Below are 21,656 nucleotides of genomic sequence, written 5' to 3' on the forward strand. Positions count from 1 at the left end.
CTGCTGGTGCAAGTGGGGTAGTGGGAGGGTCGATGCTTCTGCTGGTGCAAGTGGGGTAGTGGGAGGGTCGATGCTTCTGCTGATGGAAGTGGGGAAGGGGGAGGGTCGATGCTTCTGCTGGTGCAAGTGGGGTAGGGGGAGGATCGATGCTTCTGCTGGTGCAAGTGGGGTAGTGGGAGGGTCGATGCTTCTGCTGGTGCAAGTGGGGTAGTGGGAGGGTCGATGCTTCTGCTGGTGCAAGTGGGGTAGGGGGAGGGTCGATGCTTCTGCTGGTGCAAGTGGGGAAGGGGGAGGATCGATGCTTCTGCTGGTGCAAGTGGGGTAGGGGGAGGGTCGATGCTTCTGCTGGTGCAAGTGGGGTAGTGGGAGGGTCGATGCTTCTGCTGATGGAAGTGGGGTAGTGGGAGGGTCGATGCTTCTGCTGGTGCAAGTGGGGTAGGGGGAGGGTCGATGCTTCTGCTGGTGCAAGTGGGGTAGTGGGAGGGTCGATGCTTCTGCTGGTGCAAGTGGGGTAGGGGGAGGGTCGATGCTTCTGCTGGTGCAAGTGGGGTAGGGGGAGGGTCGATGCTTCTGCTGGTGCAAGTGGGGTAGGGGGAGGGTCGATGTTTCTGCTGGTGCAAGTGGGGTAGGGGGAGGATCGATGCTTCTGCTGGTGCAAGTGGGGTAGGGGGAGGATCGATGCTTCTGCTGGTGCAAGTGGGGTAGTGGGAGGGTCGATGCTTCTGCTGGTGCAAGTGGGGTAGTGGGAGGGTCGATGCTTCTGCTGGTGCAAGTGGGGTAGGGGGAGGGTCGATGCTTCTGCTGGTGCAAGTGGGGTAGGGTCGATGCTTCTGCTGGTGCAAGTGGGGTAGTGGGAGGGTCGATGCTTCTGCTGGTGCAAGTGGGGTAGGGGGAGGGTCGATGCTTCTGCTGGTGCAAGTGGGGTAGTGGGAGGGTCGATGCTTCTGCTGGTGCAAGTGGGGTAGCAGGAGGGTCGATGCTTCTGCTGATGGAAGTGGGGTAGTGGGAGGGTCGATGCTTCTGCTGGTGCAAGTGGGGTAGTGGGAGGGTCGATGCTTCTGCTGGTGCAAGTGGGGTAGTGGGAGGGTCGATGCTTCTGCTGATGGAAGTGGGGTAGTGGGAGGGTCGATGCTTCTGCTGGTGCAAGTGGGGAAGGGGGAGGGTCGATGCTTCTGCTGGTGCAAGTGGGGTAGGGGGAGGGTCGATGCTTCTGCTGGTGCAAGTGGGGTAGTGGGAGGGTCGATGCTTCTGCTGGTGCAAGTGGGGTAGTGGGAGGGTCGATGCTTCTGCTGGTGCAAGTGGGGTAGGGGGAGGGTCGATGCTTCTGCTGGTGCAAGTGGGGTAGTGGGAGGGTCGATGCTTCTGCTGATGGAAGTGGGGTAGTGGGAGGGTCGATGCTTCTGCTGGTGCAAGTGGGGTAGTGGGAGGGTCGATGCTTCTGCTGATGGAAGTGGGGTAGTGGGAGGGTCGATGCTTCTGCTGATGGAAGTGGGGTAGTGGGAGGGTCGATGCTTCTGCTGGTGCAAGTGGGGTAGTGGGAGGGTCGATGCTTCTGCTGGTGCAAGTGGGGTAGTGGGAGGGTCGATGCTTCTGCTGGTGCAAGTGGGGTAGGGGGAGGGTCGATGCTTCTGCTTGTGCAAGTGGGGAAGGGGGAGGGTCGATGCTTCTGCTGGTGCAAGTGGGGTAGTGGGAGGGTCGATGCTTCTGCTGATGGAAGTGGGGTAGTGGGAGGGTCGATGCTTCTGCTGATGGAAGTGGGGTAGTGGGAGGGTCGATGCTTCTGCTGGTGCAAGTGGGGTAGTGGGAGGGTCGATGCTTCTGCTGGTGCAAGTGGGGTAGGGGGAGGGTCGATGCTTCTGCTGGTGCAAGTGGGGTAGGGGGAGGATCGATGCTTCTGCTGGTGCAAGTGGGGTAGGGGGAGGGTCGATGCTTCTGCTGGTGCAAGTGGGGTAGGGGGAGGGTCGATGCTTCTGCTGGTGCAAGTGGGGTAGTGGGAGGGTCGATGCTTCTGCTGGTGCAAGTGGGGAAGGGGGAGGGTCGATGCTTCTGCTGGTGCAAGTGGGGTAGGGGGAGGGTCGATGCTTCTGCTGGTGCAAGTGGGGTAGTGGGAGGGTCGATGCTTCTGCTGGTGCAAGTGGGGAAGGGGGAGGGTCGATGCTTCTGCTGGTGCAAGTGGGGTAGTGGGAGGGTCGATGCTTCTGCTGGTGCAAGTGGGGTAGGGGGAGGGTCGATGCTTCTGCTGGTGCAAGTGGGGTAGTGGGAGGGTCGATGCTTCTGCTGATGCAAGTGGGGTAGGGGGAGGGTCGATGCTTCTGCTGGTGCAAGTGGGGTAGGGGGAGGGTCGATGCTTCTGCTGGTGCAAGTGGGGTAGGGGGAGGGTCGATGCTTCTGCTGGTGCAAGTGGGGTAGTGGGAGGGTCGATGCTTCTGCTGGTGCAAGTGGGGTAGGGGGAGGGTCGATGCTTCTGCTGGTGCAAGTGGGGTAGTGGGAGGGTCGATGCTTCTGCTGATGGAAGTGGGGTAGTGGGAGGGTCGATGCTTCTGCTGGTGCAAGTGGGGTAGGGGGAGGGTCGATGCTTCTGCTGGTGCAAGTGGGGTAGGGGGAGGGTCGATGCTTCTGCTGGTGCAAGTGGGGAAGGGGGAGGGTCGATGCTTCTGCTGGTGCAAGTGGGGTAGTGGGAGGGTCGATGCTTCTGCTGGTGCAAGTGGGGTAGTGGGAGGGTCGATGCTTCTGCTGGTGCAAGTGGGGTAGTGGGAGGGTCGATGCTTCTGCTGGTGCAAGTGGGGTAGTGGGAGGGTCGATGCTTCTGCTGATGGAAGTGGGGTAGTGGGAGGGTCGATGCTTCTGCTGGTGCAAGTGGGGTAGTGGGAGGGTCGATGCTTCTGCTGATGGAAGTGGGGTAGTGGGAGGGTCGATGCTTCTGCTGGTGCAAGTGGGGTAGGGGGAGGGTCGATGCTTCTGCTGATGGAAGTGGGGTAGTGGGAGGGTCGATGCTTCTGCTGGTGCAAGTGGGGTAGGGGGAGGGTCGATGCTTCTGCTGGTGCAAGTGGGGTAGTGGGAGGGTCGATGCTTCTGCTGATGGAAGTGGGGTAGTGGGAGGGTCGATGCTTCTGCTGATGGAAGTGGGGTAGTGGGAGGGTCGATGCTTCTGCTGATGCAAGTGGGGTAGTGGGAGGGTCGATGCTTCTGCTGGTGCAAGTGGGGTAGGGGGAGGGTCGATGCTTCTGCTGATGGAAGTGGGGTAGTGGGAGGGTCGATGCTTCTGCTGATGCAAGTGGGGTAGTGGGAGGGTCGATGCTTCTGCTGGTGCAAGTGGGGTAGGGGGAGGGTCGATGCTTCTGCTGGTGCAAGTGGGGAAGGGGGAGGATCGATGCTTCTGCTGGTGCAAGTGGGGTAGTGGGAGGGTCGATGCTTCTGCTGATGGAAGTGGGGTAGTGGGAGGGTCGATGCTTCTGCTGGTGCAAGTGGGGTAGGGGGAGGGTCGATGCTTCTGCTGGTGCAAGTGGGGAAGGGGGAGGGTCGATGCTTCTGCTGGTGCAAGTGGGGTAGGGGGAGGGTCGATGCTTCTGCTGGTGCAAGTGGGGAAGGGGGAGGGTCGATGCTTCTGCTGGTGCAAGTGGGGTAGGGGGAGGGTCGATGCTTCTGCTGGTGCAAGTGGGGTAGTGGGAGGGTCGATGCTTCTGCTGGTGCAAGTGGGGTCGTGGGAGGGTCGATGCTTCTGCTGGTGCCAGTGGGGTAGTGGGAGGGTCGATGCTTCTGCTGGTGCAAGTGGGGTAGTGGGAGGGTCGATGCTTCTGCTGGTGCCAGTGGGGTAGTGGGAGGGTCGATGCTTCTGCTGATGGAAGTGGGGTAGTGGGAGGGTCGATGCTTCCACTGGTGCAAGTGGGGAAGGGGGAGGGTCGATGCTTCTGCTGGTGCAAGTGGGGTAGTGGGAGGGTCGATGCTTCCACTGGTGCAAGTGGGGAAGGGGAGGGTCGATGCTTCTGCTGGTGCAAGTGGGGTAGTGGGAGGGTCGATGCTTCTGCTGGTGCTTGTGCATGGGTGGAGGGGGCCTTAGTGTTCTGATGTTTCTATCATTCATTCCATAGGGTTTCTTGTTTCATGGACGTCTGCGAAGAGTAAGAATTGCAGGTGGTATAAGGTATACATTCTCTGATATTAAGTTCAACCATTTGAACCATACTTAATTACAAAATTAAGGTTTAATAATATCACTAAGGCATTAGTGATCAGGTTATTTTTCTTATGTTGGATTTCTTTTGCATAGAAGATGTTTTGATCTTTTTCTACCACAGTGGATTTGGATCCTTTAATGCAAATATATTAATCTGGGACAAATGCTAAAAGTAGCCAAAGCAACATGTAGAATTCAACAAAATGGAGTACCAGTACTTGTCATACACAAACTATTTCATTGACTTTAGTCTTTTTCATCTGTGGAACTAAGTTTTACATTCAGTACTATTCTACCTTGGGTGGCTGGGTGCAGATATGTCTCTACCAAAGGAGGCATAGAGCCCTGTTTCACTCACATTCTGCCAGAAACTCTGAGCTGCTCGTTGCTATGGAAGTGTTTGGATGTAGCCACCGTAGTAAAGGGGAGGAAAGAAAAAAAAATTCTCATGCATACTGAGCATTAATCAAAACAGGAAATGCTGGATATAAACAGTAGGAACAAGGAATATTTTTGGTGGGTTGGGAGCAAAGGGCCTTTTCACCAGAGATTTGATGAGTGCTACCCTTCCAAAACATTACTTTGCCTTTTACTTTTAAAATACTGACTTACTGCATGTGTCAAGATTTTCTGGTTTACCTGCTTTTAAACAACAATAAAAAGACAAAAAGACATATAATTCTATTCTACCTATTCTCTCGAGCCGAAAAGCAAATATCAGTTATATTATGTACTGTTCAGAGAAATACTGCCCTTGTTTCAGCATAGTTTCCATTTGCTTTTCTTTGACCCATTTCTAAAGAACATTTATAAAGGAAATGACTATGGACAAAAGTATTTAAATTAGAAGAGTTTTATATATCAAATGTAAATATATAAATTACAACTCTTTATAGTAATAGAATGGCTGCAAATATTTAAATTGTAAGAGTTTCATACATCAAATGTAAATATACAAATATAACTCTATAGTACCAGAAAATCAGATTCTCTGACTGTTAATTTCAAAAGATCTGTTAGGTTATTGAGCTTTGGAGTCAATTTGCTTTTGCGCTTTTTATAAAATTGAATTATCTATTCTTGCATGTTCAGTTTGAGATTTTTTTTCTCTTGAGTTATGATCACCAGTTGTACTTGGTTAATGAAATGTGTGGAGTAGATAATCAATTAACAGTAAGCAAGATACCAATATAATATCGTAAACAAGATTTTAAATGGAAATGCTTGATTTCATTATGCTGCAGGATAGATTCACTCATAAAGGTGTTAAAAGATGTTAAAAGATTTTAAAACCAATAAATTTTATACAGCCTCATAAGTAGTTCTAAATTCTACTTCCTTCTAATATGATATTTTTAAAATGTTTAGATGCCATTTAATGCTGTACTTATATTTAAACTTCTGGGTCTTGACAAAGGAAGCCAAGTCTGCTGCTTAAAACCAGGTATTTGCTCTAACACTAACTCATTGTTATATGGAATGGGCAGAGAATCAGATCAGACTGCAATACCTCAGTATTAAATTACCTCATATTAAATATCCCCAGAGCATATACCTAATTAGTTATTCAACATTCACCTCAAATTCTGGATCATGCTGTACCTCATACCAAATAAATCAATAGCCTCAGACCTAGCTCTTTTTAGTAACATTAAAAAACATACAATCAATTGTAAATCACAGGAGTTAATTGAATTAATTACTAATGTTTTGGAGAAAATATTATTAACTACAATCAAGGTAGTATTTAAAAACTAAGTCAAAACTGTGGAAATAGATAAAATAGCAATCGGTCAGTCAGAGTAAGAAACACAAAATAGTGGAGGAAGTCAGCAGGTCAGCCATAGAGGAATAAACATGTGAAGTTTTGGGCCCAGACCCTTCATCAGGACAAAACATTGCTAAAAACATTGACTCTTTATTCCTCTCCACAGATGCTGCCTGACCACTTGAATTCTTTCAGTAGTGTGTGTTACTCTGGATTTTCAGCATCTGCAGAATCTCGAGTTTACAGTCATTTTCTTAAACAGTTCTAAGGACATGGCCAGCATGCTTCTCTCACAATGTGAAAAAGAAATTTCTAACAACAGCTCTGCGTTTGCTATTTTTATGAAATGGGGTTAAATAAAGTTGATGAAAGCCTACTCCTGAATGAGGGGGATGTTTCCTAAGGGAAAGGAAAGTCTGATAAAGCTTTGTAAAATTTGCTTGAAATATATCATATACTCTCAGTGGCCATTTTAGTAGGAACATCCTGTACTTAACGAACTGGCCACTGAGTGTATGTTGTGGTCTTCTGCTGCTGCAGCCTATCTACCTCAAGCTTGAACATGTTGTGCATTCAGACATGCTCGTCTGCACACCACTGTTGTAACGTGTGGTTATTTGAGTTACTGTCGCCTTCCTGTCAGCTTGAACCAGTCTGGCCATTCAAATCTGACCACTCTCATAAACAAGGCATTTTTGCTCACAAAACTACCTCTCACATGATGTTTTTGTTTTTTGCACCATTCTCTGCAAACTCTAGAGACCGTTGTACATGAAAATCCCAGGAGATCAGCAGTTTCTGAGATACTCAAACCACCCCATCTGACACCAACAATTATTCCACAGTCAAAGTCACTTAGATCACATTTCTTCCCCCATTTTGATGTTTGGTCTGAACAACAACTGAACCTCTTGACCATGTCTGCATGCTTTTATACATTGAGTTGCGCCACGTGATTGGCTGATAAGACATTTGCATAATGAGCAGGTCTACAGGTGTACCTAATAAAGTGGCCAATGAGTGTATTTTTGTGTTTTAAGACACAGATCATCCTATAAGATATAGATCATCCAGATGCCTAACTCACAACTCCTGAAACAGATCCTTGATTCCCTGTTGAAGGAAGGTCAGCGAGCCCCTGGTGGGTAGAGGAAATGTTAGAAAGGTAACATCAAAATCAGTCTGAAGAAATTCAACATTACACCTAAAAACTGGGAAGACATTTTACTCAATAGATACACCCAGAGGAGATCTGTTCAAAAGGGAACTGTACGACATGAGAATGACCACCACTGTGCCTCAGAGAACAAGTGGCAGCTGTGAAAGGAGAGAATGAACAACTGAAAGACCCAACCACTAACCACAGTCACCACTTACTCTTGTCTACACTGCACCAGAATATGTGGATCCCAGATCGGCCTCTACAGCCACCTGAGGACCCACCAATAGACAAACCCTTATGAGAACATCATACTCAACTTATGTGATCGCACTAGTACAAGATCACCCTTAAATGTAAAAGTTCATAAATAAAATGTGAATTATTTCTTTGATCTGCATGGACCTCTTGGTCATAATAAACACAGACTTCAGTCTTTACTGGTCATGAATATTTTTGATACTAGGTATGTCACATCCAGAATTATTTCCAGGTAGCAGACGATTTCCTTCCACGTCGCTCTGACGTATTGGGAAATCATGTACTAGGCAAGTTACAGTAGTGGCTGGGTGAGTGTTTTTTAAGAGATCAACAGCTCTTAACTGGAGCCAGCTGGATTCGAACTCGGGACCTCTCGCCCCGAAGTCCAGCGCTGATGCCACTACGCCACCAGCCGGCTGTTTGAACTATTTAAGACTAAAAAACCCAAAGGTTGATGGGATGTCCAGAAGTTGTAGCCTGAAAGCCAAAGTCTGGAGGGAAGTCTGGCCTGGAGAGTTGGAGGACCATCCGTGTGTGTGGTTGGGAAGGAGGAAAGGGGCTTGTTTTGTTGTTGTGGTTCTTTTGATGCTTGTTGTGTTCCGTGTTGTTCTGCCGAACACATTGGTGCTGCAATGTGTGGTGACACTTGCGGGCTGACTCCAACACATCCTTAGTTGTGTCGCTTGTTAACGCGAACAACACATTTCATTGTATGTTTCAATGTACACATGATAGATCTAAATGTAGAAATTCAGAGATTTGTATAATTCATTATTCCAAGCAAAATGTAACAATGATTTTTTTATTTGTAGCAAGTTAGTCCATCAATAAAAGCATGGTATGTGCAAGATAGGAAAGATGGAACATTGTAATAGGTATATTCTGAAATAAATTATTGCATTTTCACTTCACTGGTCAGTCCAGTTAAGTACGATTTTAGTAAATAGTCTAAGCAAGGTCCCTTTCGCACAGGAGGATTTAAAGGAACGCACTATTCTAAAAGGAGTTGTGATATTGTGGCTTAAACAATATAAAATTTTCAACTAACAAGGCTTATGGACAATGGGGCAAAGGTTTTAAGATGAAGCAGACTCAAAGGGGTTCTGAGGGCAACTGTTTTTGACATGAAGAGTAGCTGACATCTGGAACGTGCTACCAGAGGAGCTGATGGAATCTGATACAAATACTATGTTTATGAGCAATGTCCCCTTTAATTTGTAATGGCCAGTGTGCGCAAAAGTCCTGTGCTGTGCAATTTTATGCCCAGTGACGACATGTGTGCACTGAATTTTACATGTGGAGGTATTCATTTTAATGGCTAGCAATGTACATAAATATTTCTCGTAGCTGCACGTTCCCGACATCATGAGCTTTCAGTGCATCAGTTTCTGCAGTTTCATTAAGCCATTCTGCTTGAAATGAACTAGCAACTCTTTTGTGCTTCATGCCTTTTGCTTCTTTGGAACTTGACATAGTGAATCAATAATTCCTTCAACAAAAACAGTATAAAAAGCCAGTTCTAAAATCTGCATACAAATCATCGCAAACTCTGCGTTGTCAACATGATCTGCATCAGAAAATGGAAAAGGAAATATGATTGTGTACAATTGTGAAATATACTTAACATGCCAACGAGGTAGAGAGTGACAACCTTTCACGTGTAGTTTAAATTCCTTTGTGTGCTAGTTGCAAAAGCTGTATGTGTGCGCACACCTTACAGGGAACATTGTCAGGGAGGGGTAGCACCTCTGCCAGTTCTTTTGCGCTTCATGCCCTTTGCTTCTTTGGAATTCAAAATCGTGTATCAATAATTTCTTCAATAAAAATGGTATAAATAAGCCAGTTCTAAAACTGGCAGATAAATCTTCACAAACCCCATGACGTCAACACTGCCTGCATCAGAAACCGGAAAAGGAAATGTGATTCTGTACAATTGTAAAATATACTTAATATGCCAATGAGTTGACAGTGACAATCTATTATGCGCAGCTTAAATTCCTTTTACCAAGTGTGCCGAATTCAAACGGTGTGTTGGACAGATATTATAAACAGGAGGGAAACTACTGACTCCAATGAAGGTTGCTGCTTGGGTATTTCATCGGTTCAGTTACCAGGGCCCCCATAAACACTTGGGGCTTCCCTTCTCACAGCTTTCGATTGGTGGCCCCCTTCAAATGTTCCAGGGACCCAAGGGGGCCATATGGCCCCTGGTGAGAATGGCTGCTCTACCGGCCTGCTACATTTGTTTTGTGAGAGTGCAGATGAACGAGAGCAAAAACGATCAAACCCAGAGGAAATTGAAGTTCTTATTGACAATGTTTTGCTGTCTGTTAAAATGAATACCTCCACATGTAAAATTCAGTGAGCACATATTGTCGTCACTGGGCAAAAAAGTTGCACAGCACAGGATTTTTGCGCACACTGGCCATTACAAATTAGAGGGGACACTGCTCTCCGGACATCCGATACACCCCAACTACCCATAATAAAATAATAAATGGGCAACACAAAATACAGTACAGATAGAAAATAGATTTACGGCCCCTACAGGGACATACTGGGTGTGTGATCACTGGGTGGCACAGCTCGTAGACTTGCTGCCTCACAGTGACAGAAACTGATGTGAAGGGTGGCATGTTTGATTACTGCAGGTTCTATGGGATTAACCAAAGGTGTTGTTACCTTTTTTAAATGTATCTTTTGCTATTGCAAAAACGCTGTAGGTCTACCCCTTGAGTGAGTTGCTTATCGGCTGAGAAACTGAAGGAGCTGAACTTGGTTAGTGCGTGTCATGCTGCTGCCTGCATTAGAGAGGCGTCGGAGGAGTCGGTCGGTGCATGAAGGCGGTGTGCGATCGAACGGTGAGTGATTGTCTCAGTCTCTTCTCTTGCGATCTCAAGATCCTGTTGGACATCGTTAATGTGGAATGCAGATTTACAGTATCGGCAGATGGCAGGGGAGCTGCGAGGTCTCAAGTCACAGTGTCACTTGTTTACAGCCGCCCAGGAGCGAGGTGGAGTCGGTGCGCTCCGCCAGAGGTGGTGTGTTGTGGGTCCAAGCTGGTGTCGGTACCGCCCGGGTGTTCACAAGGCAGAAGACAGATTGTATTGTGTTCAGCTGCAGACTGCTCCAACATTCATGGACTTGGGCACTTGGATTGTACTTTTGTGTGTGTGTGACTGGATATTATTGATATCTTATATGCGTTGTGTGTGACTGATGGTACTGTGTTTGGCACCTTGGCCCTAAGACCAGAGGACACAGCCTCAGAATGGGGGGGGGGGGGGTCCATTAGAGTGGAGATGAGAAGGAATTTCTTTAGCCAGAGAGTGGTGGATCTGTGGAATTTATTGCCAGAGGCAGCTATGGAGGCCAAGTCATTGGGTATATTTTAGGCAGAGGTTGATAGAACCATAGAACATTACAGCACAGAAACAGGCCTTTTGGCCCTTCTTGGCTGTGCTGAATCATTTCAGCCTAGTCCCACTGACCTGCATCTGGGTCATATCCCTCCATACACCTCTCATCCATGTACCTATCCAAGTCTTTCTTAAATGTCAAAAGCGAGCCCACATTTACTTCATCTGGCAGCTCATTCCACACTCCTACCACTCTCTGTGTGAAGAAGCCCCCCCTAATGTTCCTTTTGAACTTTTCCCCCTTCACCCTTAACCCATGTCCTCTGGTTTTTTTCTCCCCTAGCCTCAGTGGAAAAAGCCTGCTTGCATTCACTCTATCTATACCCATCATAATTTTATGTAGGTTCTTGATTAGTCAGGACATGAAGGGATACGGGAAGGCGGCAGGAAATAGGGACAGAGGGCAACGGATCAGCCATGATGAAAAGGCAGAGAAGACCTGAAGGACCAAATAGCTTAATTGTGCTTTGAAATCTTATGGTCTTATGGAGATCTACGTACTTAGATAATGAATTTACTTTCAACTTCTTTTGAACTTTCAGAAATAAGGAAATACAGAATCAAATTGGTCACATTCTTCACTGTTTATTTCTCAGTCCTTAGAGCTCATTCAAACAAACAATCGGCCGCGTGCTTCTCCGGCGTCTCAGGTTCTTCACTATCTTCACTATGCTCGCAATCCGTCCTTTCTTCAGAAGCTTTCGGAGTAATATACCTCTGTGTGTACCAGAGTACAGCAAAAAGAATCAGTAAAACCAAGGTCCAGAACATGGCGTCAGCTGGTTGAGAAGATGAAGAGTTGGTCTCAGATCTCCTGGGTTCAATGGAGCAAAACTGACAGCTGGTAGCGACACTCAGACCCGAGTTGCAAGTGCATCTGTTGACATTATGAGGGTAGTGCCCTTATATCTTACATATCGACAATGGATTGTTGTGTCATCGCTGAGTCAGAGAGTTGCTGGTATAAAACTGAGTCCAGAGGTGTGGGTACTTTATCTACCATTTGAATGAGATGCTTTAACAGAGTACGTTAGTGGCAGGTGGAGATACGTCTCCACCAAAGGAGGTGTAAGGATCTCCTTTCCGCCACTAGGTCACCCTTGGGCAAGGTGTAGCACCAATCAGAGTCACATAAAGCCATGGGAGCAGGTGGTGGATGGTTGTATGAGCAGCCGGTGCAGAGCACAAGTCCTGGTCATGTGACCACTGATGCCAGGCAGACTAGAAGGGATGAAGGGACTTCTTCTATGCTGTAATGCTCTATGATTCCATGATTAAATGTGGACCAAATGGGATGTAAGATAGACGAATGGGTTGGCATGCATATGATGTTTCCATCCATCAGTGACTCCCTCCACCCAGGACAAGCTCTCTTCTCGCTGCTGCCATCAGGAAGGAGGCACAGGAGCCTCAGGTCCCACACCATCAGGTTCAGGAACAGTCATTGCCCCTGAACCATTAGTCACTTGAACTAAAGGAGTTCATCCAACTTCACTTGCCCCATCATTGAAATATTCCCACAACCTATGGGTTCACTTTCAAGGACTTTTCATCCTATGCTGTTTGCGTTTATGGCTTATTTATTTATTATTATTATTTCTTCTTTATATATTTGCAGTTTGTTGTCTTCTGCACTCTGGTTGAACGCCCAACTTGGGTGGTCTTTCGTCAATTCCGTAATGGTTATTATATTTAAATTTATTGGATATGCTCACAAGAAAATGAATGTCAGGATTGTATATGGTGACATATATGTATTTCGATAATAAATTTACTTTGAACTTTTTGTATGACTCTATGACTCTCAATGACATTATCTGACCGTATATTCCACATGTTTGGAGGACTTTTTTATCTTGTCCGTAACAACAGCTTATGCAATATTCCAAAAACACTGTAAGACTGTTTGGTGCATTTAGGCATCCAAAGTCATGAATGGTGTTTCATAAATGCTAGTTCTCTCCTAGTCCCTCAGCATATACTGTTTTGTAATTATTTAAGCCCACCTAATTATATCACCCTTCTTTCCAACTTGTTTAATTTTAATGATATCTAATGATATTATAAAATATATCTTTGGGCAGATGGGGCTCATCAGCCGTAGTTGGCATCTCATCTGGGAGAAGGAAAACTCTGATCTCAAACCTCCGCTGCCTTGTGGGCATACCCGCTCACGGGGCAGGCATTTGAAGTAACACCTGAGGGAAAAATCCAGAGCTGGAGTCCCTAAGGCAATCCTACGCTGAGTTTGACACTGACTGGCAACTCCTGCAATGATGCTGGTGCCAAGCCAAACTGTTTCAGTCATTTAGAAACATAGAAAACCTACAGCATGATACAGGCCCTTCAGCCCACAAAGCTGTGCCAAACATGTACTTACTTTAGAAATTACCTAGGGTTACCCATAGCCCTCTATTTTTCTAAGTTCCATGTACCTGTCCAGGAGTCTTTTAAAAGACCCTCTTGTATCCGCCTCCACAACCGTTGCCAGTAGCCCATTCCATGCACTCACCACTCTGCGTAAAAATACTTACTCCTGACATCTCCTCTGTATCTACTTCCAAGTACCTTAAAACTATGCCCTCTTGTGTTAGCCATTTCAGCCCTAGAAAAAAGACTTTGACTATCCACACGATCAATGCCTCGCATCATCTTATACACCTCTATCAGGTCACCTCTCATCCTCCGCCACTCCAACAAGAAAAGGCTGAGTTCATAAGGTATGCTTCTCAATCCAGGCAACAAATTTGTAAATCTCCTCTGCACCCTTTCTATAGTTTCGAGATCCTTCCTGTAGTGAGGCAACCAGAACTGAGCACAGTACTCCAAGTGGGGTCTGACCAGAGTTCTATATAGTTGCAACATTACCTCTCAGCTCTTAAACTCAATCCCACGATTGATGAAGGCCAATACACTGTACGCCTTCATAGCTACAGAGTCACCCTGCATAGCAGCTTTGAGTGTCCCATGGACTCGGACCCCAAGATCCCTCTGATCCTCCACACTGCCAAGAGTCTTACCATTAATACTATTTTCTGCCATCATACTTGACCTATCAAAATGAACCACTTCACACTTATCTGGGTTGAACTCCATCTGCCACTTCTCAGCCCAGTTCTGCATCCTATCGATGTCCTGCAGTAATGTCTGACAGCCCTTGACACTACCACAGCACACCCAACCTTTTTGTCATCAGCAAACTTATTAACCCATCCCTCCACTTCCTCATCCAGGCCATTTATAAAAATCACAAAGAGATTTGGGCAGAATCCCAGAACAGATCCCTGAGGCACACCACTGGTCACCGACCTCCTTGCAGAATATGACCCGTCTACAACCACTCTTTGTCTTCTGTGAGCAAGCCAGTTCTAGATCCACAGAGCAAGGTCCCCTTGGATCCCATGCCTCCTTACTTTCTCAATAAGCCTTTCTTTGGGTTCATCAGATGCAAGGAGAGGGGGTGCTTGCAACATTAGAAACAGATTGTTCTCCATCTTGTACTGTCCAGGCCTATGTATCTAGGATACAACATCCATCGTTGATCCTGACCAATGGAGGCCCAGGAGTGATAACTAAAATTTAAAACAATTCTTTTAAACAGAGGCCAAATTGTATGTGACAGCTCTGATTCCTACATCCTTTGCACTACTTCTCTTGAACACTTTGTGTTCTCACTTCACATGGAGAATACAATGAAGGTGAAGAATATATAATAATAAATTTTAAAGTTTCCTGAGGTTATAACAGTTTCATAACAGTAAATCCATATCAAAGCTAAAATACTTTGTGATATTATAAAATATTATACAAATATATGTTCTCTTTTTCTAAATTGTTAAATGATCTGCCTAACAAAAGCTAAAATACTTTGCGATGTTATAACATATTATACAAATACACATTCTCTCTTTCTAAATTATTATGTGTTCTATCTAACAAATGCTTTGATGCAGACTAAAACTTACATACCTTTCCCTTCTCAGTGACAAGCTGCCGAAAGTATAACCAACCCTCTTTCCTGACGTCACTGAAGGTCACATCACAAAGATCAGATGTAGAATGACGCTTAGATCTGTTGCTTTCAGAGGTGTCCAAGTTTTCTAAGGACTGAATGATAAATAATAAAAATATGAATAACCATGCTTTAAAGAGTGTGAAACCAAACATTTTAAATTTCCATTTTGCCAAAACCATATTATTTATGTTTGTTTGTTATGTGCCATGTCGTATGATGTGGACGATCCTGGTAGATATTTCTACAGAAGTGGTTTGCCATTACCTTCTTATGGGCAGTGACTTTACAAGGTGGGTGATACCAGCCATTATCAATACTCGTCTGCCTGGCGTCAGTGGTCGCAGAACCAGGACTTGTGATATACACTGGCTGCTCATACGACCATCCACCACCTGCTCCCGTGGCTTCTTGTGACCCTGATCGAGGGGCTAAGTGGGTAACCAGCAAGTAGCAGAGGCCTTATACCTCTTAGGTAGAGATGGATCTCTACCCTGCCACCCGTATAATTTTTAAAATGCCTTTTTTGTTAAAACAAATGGACATCTCATTCATTTAGACCATAAGACATAGGAGCAGAATTAGGCTACTTGGCCCATCAAGTCTGCTCTGCCATTCCATCATGACTGATTTATTTTCCCTCTCAATCTCATTCTCCTGCCTTCTCCCTGTAACCTTTGACTCACTGACTAATCAAGAACCTATCAACCTCTGCTTTAAATACACCCAATGACTTGGCCTTGACAGCCATCTGTGGCAATAAATTCCACAGATTCACCAAATTCTAGCTCAAGAAATTACTCCTCATCTCCGTTCTAAAGGACTGTTTCTGTATTCCAGGACTATGCCCTCTGGTCCTAGACTCCCCAACTATAGGAAATATCTTTTCCACATATACTCTATCTAGGCCTTTCAATATTCGATTGCTTTCAATGAGATGCCCCCCCCATTCTTTTAAGTTCCAGTGAGCACAGTCCCAAAGCTAACAAACATTCCTCATATGTCAACCTTTGAATTCCCAGAATCATTCTCGTGAGTATCCTCTACACCCTCTCCAATGCCAGCATTCTGATTTAGATAAGGGGCCCGAAACAAATCCTTGTTTTTATTTTCTCATCCTCTCAAAACAAATGCATTTATAGTAAAACTCCAATGATCTGGCATCCAGTTGTTGGGAAGTCCAGTTCTGGATCTGCTTTAGTCATTAGTCTTGTATGAGGTAGAGTACAATAGGCTGTGCGATCAGAGACAGGGATGTGGCTAGATCCATGATCAATTAGAATCAAGCTTAATATCTTTGGTGTATGTTGTGAAATTTGTTGTTTTGCGGCAGTGGTACATTGCAATACATAACAATAAGAACTATCAATTACACAGTTTATGTAAAATATAAATAAATTAGAGCAAATAGAGCAAACAAAAATAGTGAGGTTGTGTTCAAAGGTTCATTGTCAATTTAAAAATCTGATGATGGTGGGGAAAAAGTTGTTCCTGAAATGTTGAGTGAGAGTCTTCAGGCTCCTGTACCACAATCTGGAGTCAGGAATGCAGTCAGAGATGGCTTCCAGAATGCTTATTTCCCAGTCCCTTCAAATTCACTCAGTTCACCAGAGATGAATTATCCTACTCAAGGAAGAGAAAGTGACGTCCAGAGTGCAGAAAATCAGCCAATCCAACACCGCCAATGTCCCAGGGATGATTGTGAACTTCACTGAAGGCAGTATTGTGGTCCCAACAACTCTCACAGAAAACCAGTGGGGACAGTTCAACAGCAGGAAACCAAGGGAATCATCAAAGAGCTCTACAGATTAGAAGGCCACAAGGAACGGAGTGTAATCCTGGGCTGCAGAATAGAAGAATAGATTTCCCCTAGCCATGCAGGAGCCCACTTTGCCAAATCTATTCTCTGCCCTTACGCTCAAGACCATGAGACACAGGAGCAGAATTAGGCCATTCAGCCCATCGAGTCTGCTCCACCATTCCATCATGGCTGATTTTATTTTCCCTCTAAACCCCATTCTCCTGCCTTCTCTCCATAAACTTTGATGCCCTTACTAATCAAGAACCTATTATCCTCTGCTTTAAATATAACGAATGACTTGCCCTCTACAGCTGTCTGTGGCAATGAGTTACACAGGTTCACCACCCTCTGGTTAAAGAAATCCCTCCTTAGCTCTGTTCTAAAGGGATGTCCTTGTATTGATTCAATACGATCAAATCCTTGATTCAACTGTTACGAATGTGCTGCAACTCTGAGGGGCCGAAGGGTACAAAGTCGCCCCCTCCTTTTTGAGAATCGCAAGATCGCTGTTAATTCGGGTTTGGGACCCAGGAAATGAGAGAGAGACACGCAGAATCCACAAGGTTTGGAATGTGTCTTGGCCTCAGCGAAACAGAACCACTGATAACGGCTATTGTCTCTTGGAGACGGAATTGTGTATTGAGTACTGTACTATTCATTGAAACCCCTCAGAGGACAACCAGAGTGGTCTGGTTGAGGGATTGCATCATCCCAACCTGATTGACATCTGAGACCCCGTGAATAAGGATAAAAGAGGGTCTGGGGAACAACCCCTTTAGACGCACCAGGAGAAACGCTAGAAATCCCATGACAGTGTTTAATAGCGACAGCCAGTGGGGGCTCGAGTGTGTCCTCCCTTGTCAGGGTGGCGGGCTCATCACAGAAGAACGGCTTAGCTAAAGAAGAGGCCACGAGTGAACGGCCACACCAACGGGACTCCTGACGGACCGAAATCATAAAAGGAAAGCCGGCAAGTTTTTCTCCCAAAACTCTCTCTCTCTCCAACCATTGCAACCCAGCGGTCCCCAAAGGCTGCAGCCTGCATGAACTGAGTGACTTTATATTTCCATCAGACAATACATTATCCCCTAGACAACGATAGAGCTTATTTCTTATTGATTATTATTATACCCGCACTTTTAGATTTAGTATTGACGACGTATATTATCTGTATATTTGCATTGATATTATTTTTGTGTATTTTTACTAATAAATACTGTTAAAAATAATATCATCAGACTTCAACGGACGTCTCCATCTTTGCTGGTAAGTGACCCAGTTACGGGGTTCGTAACAACGTGGGGGCCTCGTCTCGAGATTTGATACCAAATTGGAGGGCCAGTAAATCGGGCTTTTAAGTCCAAACGTGGGTCTGGTTGCGCGGGTAACCAGAGGGGAAACCAGCAAAGATGGACGTTGACAAATTTATAGAAAACCCGACTCTGGAGGCGCTAGAGGCTGCCACAAAGTCGGACTTGATAAATATTGCGAAAGGACTAAACCTCGCAGAGGTGAGGTTGTCGATGAAAAAGCGGGAGGTGCAGAGGGCCATAACTCAGTATTAAATTGGGAAGAATGTGTTTTCGGCTGAGGTATTGGAAAATATCCCTGAAAAGGTACCAGCTAGTGGGACGGCTCAGTTAGAGTTGGAGAAATTAAGGTTGGAACATGAAATTAAGTTAAAACAGCTGGAAGTAGCTGAAAAGGAAAAAGAAAGCCGACAAGCAATGGGAGTATGAGCTCCAGCTAAAGGAGTTAGAGGTGAAAAGGGAGATGGAAAGAGCTGAAAAAGAGCAGGACAGAGCTGAGAAGCAGAGGGAACATGAAATTCAGTTAAAACAGCTGGAAGCAGCTGAAAAAGAGAAGGAGAGAGCTGAAAAGGAGAGGGAAAGAACTGAGAACCAAAGGGAGAAGGAGAAACAGAGGCAACATGACTTGGACATGGAGAAGTTAAGGCAAGAGCGAAGAGCTCAAGGGTCAGACCGAGAGGAGAAGTTTAATGTCAGTAGGGAGTTTAGGTTAGTACCTCCGTTCGAGGAGATGGATGTTGATAGTTATTTCTTGCATTTTGAAAAGGTGGCAGTGAATCAGGAGTGGCCCAGAGATCAGTGCATGGCGTTGTTACAAAGTGTGTTAAAAGGGAAGGCACAACGGGCATATGCGGCGTTGTCCATGGAGGAGGAAGTGTCTGAGAATTATGAGAAAGTAAAGCAGGCCATTCTTTAGGCCTACGAATTGGTACCTGAAGCCTATAGACAAAAGTTCAGAAATTTAAAGAAAGGGTGGAATCAGACGTATGCAGAGTTTGCCTATGAGAAAGGTGTGCTCTTGGATCGTTGGTGTACAGCAGAAATGGTGGAAGAAGATTTTTCGCATCTCAGGGAGTTAATTCTGATTGAGGAATTTAAAGGTTGTGTTTCGGATGATATCCGGATGTATTTGAACGAGAAGCCGAATAAGTCCATATCCGATTTTGCTAGGTTTGCAGATGAATATGCCCTAACCCACAAGACAAAGTTTTCCTCGAATAAAAGTTACCAAAGAGACCGTGGGAATGGTAGAGAAAGCCCACCGGCTGAGGCAGAGATTCAGATGGGAGCTAGCGGTAAAATTAAGGAGGAGGAAAGGCAAGACAGCAGGAGAGGTCCGGGCTTGACCTGTTTTAATTGTGGAAAGGGGGGACATATTGCATCTAAGTGCCTTGCTCCGAGGAAGGAGACAGGAAAATGGAAAGCAGCAGTCCCTACAGGATGTATTGTGGTGATCAGTAAATCAAAGAGAAAGTCCCAGGTAGACAGAATACGAGAGGGGCCTGAGAAATTTATTTCAGAAGGAACCGTGTCTGTGAAAGAGGGAGACACACCAGTTCCAGTGCGGATCTGGAGAGATACTGGAGCTGAGCTGTCACTGATTCTCAGTACGGTACTAGATTTTGGTCGCGAGACTGGAGAGGTAGCTTTGAGAGGCATAGGAAAAGGGACAGAAGAGGTGCCCTTGCATAGGATCATTATAAATTGTGAGCTGGTATCTGGACCAGTTGAAATAGGGGTGCGATCAGAATTCCCGAGAACTGACGTAGACCTCCTTCTGGGTAACGATTTAGCTGGTGGTGACGTTTGGTCGGCCATGGGGCTGACGAGCCAGCCTGTAAATGTTGAGGACCCGCCCCTAGATTCCAAGATCTATCCCACATGCGTGATCACTCGCAGCATGTCGAGAAAGGCAGCTGAGAACGAGATCAGTTTAAATCCGGCCAGTATCAATTTGGCCGAGACATTTTTACCGACCCTGTACCAAGAGGAGTTAGAGGGTGGTAAAATGGAGAATAGAAAAGTGAAAGAGAGTAAGGGAGAGGAGGTAGACCTGCCCTTAGCCAGGAGGAAATTTATAGAGGCACGGAGTAAAGATGAGAAACAGTTAAGGCTGTTAGAAGGTCCAGGGTTGGACATGGATGATCTGTCTGGCTTAACAGAACTGTTTGAAGAATTTGAAAATTTTAAGTGTGTTCCCGATAATGAAATGAGGGCAGTCCTAGATGAACAGGGTGCCCTTACCTTGAAGAAGTCTGCTAGGTTGGCAGATGAGGTTGTTTCAGCCCGCAGGGTTGAGTTTACTCAGGAAGGGAGTTGCCCAGAGAGTAGTTGGGAGGATCAGGGAATTTAGAATTTGAACAGGGTACGGGTATTGAAAGCCTGGAAGAGGCAAATGTCCCGTTTGAGTGTGTCCAAGATGTGGATGCACGTGGTACTGAACCTAGTAATGGAGCTCAGAAAAAGTCTGAGGTATTTGATTCAGTTGAAAAGGAATGCAGTCCTTGTGGGTCAGATGGACTTGGTTCAGTGAGGAAAGGGTTAACCTTGGTAATAGTGGGAAGTGAGTTCCCAGGTGTTTGTGAGGTGTGTTAAAAGTTAGTGAGGAGATCAAAGGTGGTGAGGTGAATATTATTATTGAAGGAAAAGGGAAATGTGTAGTTCCCAAATTGAATGAAGAAACTTTAAAGGCTGGACTGATATCAGAAGCAGCAATCAGGCCACAGAGACAATGGCTTGGTACCACCAAGCCTGTGAATCAATTACAGGTTGAGTTAGAAGGTAAAGGGGCCCCACACGCTATTGTTATTCCAGAGTGTGGTGTGAAACTGCAGAATTCGAAATGCTGTTTGAACAAAGAGGGATCCCTGGCATTGAGACCTAATAGCCTGAAGGGTCCTGAAGAGAAAACTAGCACCTTGCGTAAAATTAAAGAATTGTGTGGAAATTCGGAAAATGGTCTAAGTTTGGAACACATTGTTGATAAAATAACTCCCATGAAAGGAGCGGGCGAAAGCCTATTTCGCCAGGGTGCACAAGCTCCCCACATGGGAATTAACTGGAAAAGAGGCGAGGGTTAATGGGATGCCATTTTTAAATAGCAGAAGCCGGTTTTAAGGGATTTCGACAAAGCATGTAAATAATAAAGACAACTCTTTAGTTTTTGTTTGCTAAAGAAAATAAGAAATAAAAAAATAAGTGGTTATTAAATTGGAGGCTGATGCTACAAGACTTTAGTAAGGTACAAGATGTTAAGGTATTAAAGGAAGTGACAATGTTTGACTGTTTAGATGCTGAATTGAATGTATAACTGTATTACTCTGTAGAGAAAAACTTTTGTATTGTGTTAGATTCTAAAATCCTGTAAGACTCTGTATTACTTCGTTTTTACCAGTGGTAAAAACGCGTTGAAGAAAGGGGGTGTTACGCCTGGCCCCCCCCTCCATCAGACTTCAACGGACCTCTCTATCTTTGCTGATAAGTGACCCAGTTACGGGGTACGTAACACCATAAAGAATATATACATTCTGCCTGTGACCGCGGGGGATTCCTCAAGGTGCTCCAGTTTCCTCCCATGTTCTAAGGACATATGGACTAGTAGGTTAATTGGTCACATAGGTGTCTTTGTGTGGTGCAGGCTTGTTGGGCTGGAAGGACTGTTACTGTGTGGTATCTTTAAATAAAAATAAATAAGTACATCATGCAAGTTTGTGGTTTGAAATTCGGTAATGTAGTGATTTTGTTTTAAATAA

The 21,656-nt window shown here is 45.4% G+C and overlaps 1 protein-coding gene across 11 annotated transcripts in view; it reads right to left on the minus strand.

Moving 5' to 3' along the window:
* LOC132384984 (rho GTPase-activating protein 23-like) overlaps window positions 1-21,656 on the minus strand; it is a 510,483-nt gene that overhangs the window by 83,281 nt on the left and 405,546 nt on the right. For all 11 annotated transcript variants that reach the window (XM_059956701.1, XM_059956700.1, XM_059956703.1 and 8 more), the window contains one exon: window positions 14,751-14,888. In XM_059956701.1, the coding sequence (XP_059812684.1) occupies window positions 14,751-14,888 (138 nt within the window). The remainder of the gene's footprint in view (window positions 1-14,750; window positions 14,889-21,656) is intronic.

This window comes from Hypanus sabinus, chromosome X1 (genome assembly GCF_030144855.1).
Source record: "Hypanus sabinus isolate sHypSab1 chromosome X1, sHypSab1.hap1, whole genome shotgun sequence".
NCBI lineage: Eukaryota > Metazoa > Chordata > Chondrichthyes > Myliobatiformes > Dasyatidae > Hypanus > Hypanus sabinus.